Source organism: Helianthus annuus, chromosome 10, assembly GCF_002127325.2.
Source record: "Helianthus annuus cultivar XRQ/B chromosome 10, HanXRQr2.0-SUNRISE, whole genome shotgun sequence".
Classification (NCBI taxonomy): domain Eukaryota; kingdom Viridiplantae; phylum Streptophyta; class Magnoliopsida; order Asterales; family Asteraceae; genus Helianthus; species Helianthus annuus.
In genome coordinates this window covers 12901919-12908736 of record NC_035442.2, presented here as the reverse complement: position 1 = coordinate 12908736, position 6818 = coordinate 12901919, and the positions used below count along the sequence as shown (strand labels likewise).

General features: G+C 48.8%; 1 protein-coding gene across 1 annotated transcript; it reads left to right on the top strand.

Annotated features, from left to right (window-relative positions):
• The first annotated feature begins 2162 nt into the window (after nt 1-2162).
• On the top strand, nt 2163-6818 carry LOC110880583. Its single transcript, XM_022129080.1, has 4 exons — nt 2163-2525; nt 2643-2870; nt 3063-4325; nt 4599-6818. Exons 1-4 carry the CDS (start codon nt 2163-2165, stop codon nt 6816-6818), a joined length of 4074 nt encoding a protein of 1357 aa, XP_021984772.1.

Sequence of the window (6818 nt, the reverse complement as noted above, 5' to 3'; positions counted from 1 at the left end):
GGCGATGACTATGGCATAACAAAGTTTGGATTTTTATTTGATTATTGATGTGGTTGTGGACTTTTCTTGTATTGTAAACGCTATGATAGTTTGTCTTGGTGCATATGTGTGCTTGTGATTATTTATTTATTGTTTATTTGTTCCATTCGATTCTTGGTGACGGTCTTTATCACGGAATAGAGTCGAATTAGGGTTCTTGACTTAGGTGAGTGTCTATATCACATAATAGGTCATTAATTCTTTAGGGTGAAAAAGTGCACTAGTAACCTTAGGAACAATATTCGGTAATTAATTAAAATCAAGTGTGCTGCTAGACTCGTCGCGGAAAGGCTCGAGGATATTGATAGGTCTCGGAGTAGTTATAAGGAATTAACCACCCATTGTCTATTAAGCCAAGATTAAACCCATAGTTGCTTTAGACGTTCGCGCGGCAAAGTAGAACGTCTTACATAAGCACTTTCAAGAAACTAGAGGACGGACAAGAAATCTAGAAAACCGGTGAGCATAACATCCTAGGTAGTGCCACAAGAATCGCCTCGAGAGTGTTTGAGGGGCTTAGTGGTATCTTAATAGGTTTAGCATTAGAAGATCCCGGTTCCACACCACATCATTATCATTTAGGAATCCATTCTGAGTTTAGCCTGCGTCTAGCCTAGGTAGTCTTCATTCTCACTGATCAGACCCTTCGTTTGAGTTCGTGTCTAGCTTTCTAGTATTATTTTATTATTTTATTTAGGATTTTTAGAAACCCCCCCCCCAAATTAATAAACAATTTAGTATGTCGTGTCAGTTTGAGTCTAGATAGAGTCGTAGCGTAGTCAGTAGAGTCTCGTGGGTTCGACACTCGGACTTACTTTAGCTTTACTACGTCGATCGGTTCACTTGCCGGTTGCGTGTTTTTAGGGTTTAGGTCGAGTCTTAGTTTTATAAATTTAAAGCTTAGAGAGTCTAGAAATAGGGTAATTTAGTTAGTTTGTTTTGACCCATTTTCAGCACATCAAGTTTTTGGCGCCGTTGCCGGGGACTCTTGGCGATTGCGCTGATTACTTTGTTTGGACTTACTTGACATATTACGTGCTATTTTGTTTCTTTGTTTGAGTCGTAGGTGTCTAAGTATTTTAGTGTCTTTTTATAGTTAGTCGAGTCGTTTAGTAGAGTCTTCTTACTTGTTTGTTTTCGGTTTTTGCAGTGGATGCCCCATACGCGCTCGCAGGGACCGCCGCCGTTGCCGCTTGCACTCAGGTCTTCCTTCTCGTCATCTACGTCTGAGGTACGTGCTTCTAGCTCTACTTCATTTTCTCAGTCCACCCCAGTTTTCGACTTTACACCAAAATCTTCACCCCACAATTCCCCGCCACCCACCCGCCCACCTAGTCCACCACCCGTAGCTCACATGGCCCGTAGGACAGTTTACGACCAGGCTACCACCGGCTTCGCCGGTGGTAATTCCCCCATCACCCTTCCCGAGATCCCGAACGATCGGTCTTGGCAGATACCATCCTACATTATGACCGCCATCACCAATTCCTGCCAGTTCCATGGTCGTGACGACGAGGATGCCCCCGCCCATATCAATCGCATCATTCGTCTCTGCAGCACCTTCTCCATTGAGGGTGTCAATCTTGATGCTAGGTATCTTCAGGTTTTTCCGTTCTCACTTGCTGGACGAGCAGCTGTCTGGTTCGATTCCCAGCCTGCTGGCACTTTCCGTACTTGGGCAGGCCTTCGCGATGCATTCTTAGCCAAATATTTTCCGCCAGCCAAGGCATCTCGCCTTCGTGACCAGATCCACTCATTTCGTATGGAGCCAGATGAGCCTTATCACTTAGCTTGGGAGCGTTTTCAGACCCTGATTACCCAGTTGTTCTCAGCATGGTCTATCTGACTGGGCGTTAGTAGAGAAGTTCTACAATGGACTTACTCCTGAGATTAGGGCTCGTTTCGATACTTCAGCAGGAGGTCAGCTTATGCGAAAGAAGACAGTGGCGGAGTGCAATGATTTATTTGAGAGTTTTTCCCACTCCGATATGGACTACAGCACTACCAGCAGGACTTCCATTCCTGTGCGTACCACCTCGGCCGGTCGAGGGGTAAACCAAGTTGGCTTGGATTCATCGGTAGCTGCTGCAGTCGAGAGAGCGAAGGAGGAATTGAGGTAAGAGATGAGGCAGGAGTTGAATGAGATAAAGAAGAAAGTCGATAGGTGTGAGGTTTGTCGAGGGGGACATGATACCATAGATTGCCCCACGCTCACTCTTGAGCAGGTAGAGTACATAGCCGGTCAGCCTAGGGGTCCCACGAATCCGTTCAATAATTCTAGTTCCAACTGGCGCGGTAGTGGCAATTCGAGTGGTTATCGTTCGTCTGGAAATCCTCCTGGATTTTCATCTGGTCAGTATCAGAGTAGAGGGCCCGGTATTTACACGCAGTCTAGTTCAGGACAGTTTAGTGGGTCGGGGTCTAGTGGTCAGTTTTCGAGTGGAGGACCGCCTCAGGAGAGTCATGGTGGTGGGAAGGCTCCTGAGGTTAGCACGAGTAGGTTAGAGGAGATGTTTGCTCAGATGATGACGCGGAGCGATGCATTCATGAAAAATCAGGAGCAAATTAACAAGAATAACGACCTTTAATTCAAGAATCAGCAGGCCGCCCTCCTCGATCTTCAGAGGACAGTAGGCGGACTTGCTAAGCAGTTACAGGAGCACCCACCGGGTCAGTTTTCGGGAAACACTTTCCCGAATCCCGCGAATCAGTCAGCGAAGGCGATTACGACCCGTAGTGGGAAGAGCTTGGGAGAGGTAGTGAGAGAAAGAGAGGTTGAAGAAGTAGAGGAGGAGGTCGATGAGGAGATCGAGATGGAGGCTCCAGGCAAGGTGCACACGAGGCTAGCCCCAGCAAGTACCGCACACGCCGAGGAGTCGCCAGTAGAGCAGAGAGTGGAGAGGCAGCCGACGAGGGGTCGGCCGGCACCGGTGATTGATTATTCTCGCCTTCCGTTCCCCGCCCGTGCCAGGCAGCAGAAATATGCTCAGGAGTACGGGAAATTCCTCGAGATGTTTACTCAGTTGAAGATCAATCTTCCGTTCATCGAGGCGCTTCAGTCTATGCCTAAGTATGCGAAATTCCTTAAAGATCTTTTGAAGCGTAAGGAGAGAATCGGTGAGCTTTCGAACATTCCATTGACAGGGGGTTGTTCCGCGGTAGTCTTGAATAAGCTACCAGAGAAGTTGACCGACCCTGGCACATTCACGATTCCATGTTTCTTTGGGGGAGCCGCTACCCCTTCTCACGCCTTAGCCGATTTAGGGGCCAGCATCAATTTGATGCCATTCTCGTTGTATGAGCGTCTTGGTCTAGGAGAGCTTACACCCACGCGCATGTCATTGTCCTTGGCTGACCGATCAGTCAAGTATCCTCGTGGGGTAGTAGAGAATTTGCTGGTGAAGGTCGATAGGTTTGTGTTCCCAGTAGACTTCGTTGTGCTTGATATGGAGGCCGATGAGAGAGTTCCTATTATTCTTGGCCGTCCATTCCTTCGAACCGCAAAGGCGATCATTGACGTCTTTGACGGTAAGATTTCTCTTCGTGCGGGTGACGAGGTTGTCACATTTGAGATCGATAGAGCGATGCAGCATCCTAGTTGTGGAGATGATGTTAGTGGGCCGTGTCATTCCGTTTATTTTCTCAATTCATTCATATCTTGTGTCGACACGTGCTTCGAGTACATTAGTGGAGCCGATCTGGTAGGTGAGGGAGTTGTTGACGAGCATTCTGAGGATGAGGTAGAGGAGGTAGAGGAGGAGTGTTTAGATGAGAGCGATGAGGTTAGTGCTGAGCCATTAGGGCTCGATGCGATTAGTGATGAGAGTACTCCAGCAGAGATTCCACCGCCTTTAGAACTTAAGGTTCTTCCATCCCATCTCGAGTACGCGTTTCTAGGAGAGAAGCCGAGTATGCCTGTCATCATTTCTTCGAAGTTGACAGAGGAGGAGAAGTCAAGGCTGATTGAGGTGCTTAGAGAGCACAGTGATGCGATTGCATGGAGGCTATCCGATATCAAGGGCATCAGCCCTACCTTTTGCACGCATCGCATTCTGATGGAGGACGTTTTCAAGCTTGTAGTGCAGCCGCAGCGTCGGTTGAATCCGAATATGCAGGAGGTAGTGAAGAAGGAGGTGATGAAGTTGCTTGAGTCTGGATTGATCTATCCTATTTCTGATTCCGCTTGGGTGAGTCCTACGCAGGTCGTCCCAAAGAAAGGAGGGATGACGGTTGTTCTGAATTCGAAGAATGAGCTTATTCCGTCTCGTACTGTTACGGGTTGGCGTGTGTGCATTGACTATCGAAAGTTAAATGACGCCACTCGTAAAGATCATTTTCCGCTCCCATTCATTGATCAGATGCTTGAGCGTCTCGCGGGTCAGCAGTTCTATTGCTTTCTCGACGGGTTTTCGGGTTATTTCCAGATTCCTATTGCACCAGAGGATCAGGAGAAAACCACTTTTACATGTCCATATGGCACATACGCGTACCGACGCATGCCGTTTGGATTATGTAACGCTCCTGCTACATTCCAGCGTTGTATGATCGCGATCTTTCAGGATATGGTCGAGAGTTCGATGGAGGTGTTTATGGACGACTTCTCAGTGTATGGTAGTTCTTTCGATCAGTGTTTGACGAATCTTGAGAGGATGCTGAAGAGATGTGTGGAGACGAAGTTGATGCTGAACTGGGAGAAGTGTTACTTCATGGTGACTGAGGGGATTGTGCTAGGGCACAAGATTTCGCGAGCAGGTATTGAGGTCGATAGAGCGAAGATAGATACGATTAGCCAGCTTCCCCCGCCGACTAGTGTCAAGTCGGTTCGTAGTTTTCTCGGTCATGCGGGATTTTATAGGCGCTTCATTAGGGATTTTTCCAAAATCACTCGCCCCATGACGCGATTGCTGGAGAAGGACGTTCCTTTCGTCTTTGACGAGGAGTGCCTTCGAGCGTTTGAGTTTCTGAAGGAGAGGTTAGTGAGTGCACCGATCCTTGTATCGCCTGATTGGAGCTTACCATTCGAGCTGATGTGCGATGCGAGTGACTACGCAGTTGGTGCGGTGTTAGGGCAGAGACGGGAGAAGCATTTTCACCCGATTTACTACGCGAGTAAAACGCTGAATGATGCCCAGGAAAATTACACCACTACGGAGAAGGAGTTGTTGGCGGTGGTGTTCGCGTTCGATAAATTCCGATCATATCTCGTTCTTTCGAAAACCGTCGTGTTCACTGATCATTCTGCTCTGCGTCACTTGTTTCAGAAGAAGGACGCGAAGCCGCGTCTTATACGATGGATTCTGCTTCTTTCCGAGTTCGACATTGAAATTAAGGATAAGAAGGGGGCAGAAAATGTGGCGGCGGACCACTTGTCTCGCCTAGAGGATCTGAAGCGTGAGGAGATTCGTGAGGAGGCGATAGGAGACAGATTCCCTCACGAGTCTATTGATGCTGTCATGACTGGAGCCGTGGACCTCCCGTGGTTCAGCGATATAGCCAATTATTTGGCCGATGGGTTTGTGATGGAGAGTTTGAGTTTGCAGGAGAAGCGCAAGTTGACGAGGGACGCTAGGAAGTACATTTGGGACGATCCCTATCTCTTCAGGATAGGCGGTGATCGAGTCCTGAGGAGGTGTGTTAGTAGGGAAGAAGGTGCGGGGATCCTGAGACACGTGCATGAGGGTTTGACTGGAGGACACCATGGTGCGCATGTGACCGCACAGAAGGTGTTTGATTGTGGTTTCTATTGGCCGACGGTGGTAGATGATGCGGCCGAGTTTGTTAGGAAGTGTGACCGGTGCCAGCGGACCGGCAACATCTCATCCAAGGATGAGATGCCCCAGAATCCCATTCAAGTGTTGGAAGTCTTTGACGTTTGGGGCATCGATTTCATGGGACCATTTCCATCTTCGAGTGGAAATCGGTACATCCTCGTTGCGATTGACTACGTTTCGAAGTGGGTGGAAGCTCAAGCTTCGCCCACGAATGATGCACGAGTGGTGGTGAGGTTCTTGAAGAAGTTGTTTACGCGATTTGGTACGCCTAGAGCCATTATTAGTGATCGCGGCACGCATTTTTGCAATGCGGTTATGGAGAAGGCGTTGGAGAGATATGGAGTTACGCACCGCTTGTCCACCGCGTATCATCCACAAACGAGCGGTCAAGTGGAGAACGCGAATCGAGGAGTGAAACGGATTTTGGAGAAGACGGTAGGGAAGAGTAGGCAAGATTGGTCCGACAAGTTGGACGATGCGTTGTGGGCTTTCCGAACCGCCTACAAGACGCCATTAGGTACGACACCGTTTATGATCGTCTACGGGAAAGCGTGCCACTTACCGGTCGAGTTAGAGCATCGGGCTCTTTGGGCGCTCAAAACGGTGAATTTAGATTTGACCGAGGCCGCTAGGAGACGATTTTTCCAAATCCATGAGTTAGAGGCGCTTCGTGACGCCGCGTATGATCGTTCTTGGAGTATCAAGGAGAAGTCGAAAGCGTTGCATGATAGGAAGTTGCGAAAGTTGAAGGAGTTTAACGTGGGCGATCGGGTGCTATTATTCAACTCGAGGTTGAAATTGATCGCCGGGAAGTTGAAGTCGAGGTGGTCCGGGCCGTACGTCGTGAAGGAGGTTTTCCCGTACGGTACCGTTGAGTTGTTTGACGAGGAGAGTTCGCATGTGTGGAAGGTAAACGGGCATAGGTTGAAACACTACATAGGAGGTCCCATCGATACCGCCGAAGAGGAAACCGTTCCTCTTTCGGAACCGCCCAGCACCGCCCCGTAG

Coding starts and splice junctions, on each gene's coding strand:
- LOC110880583 (XM_022129080.1), top strand. CDS start 2,163: ATGAGGCAGGAGTTGAATGAGATAAAGAAGAAAGTCGATAGGTGTGAG. Junction 2,526..2,642: donor GTGGTGGGAAGGCTCCTGAG/GTTAGCACGAGT, acceptor AAGAATCAGCAG/GCCGCCCTCCTCGATCTTCA. Junction 2,871..3,062: donor AGATGGAGGCTCCAGGCAAG/GTGCACACGAGG, acceptor ATGTTTACTCAG/TTGAAGATCAATCTTCCGTT.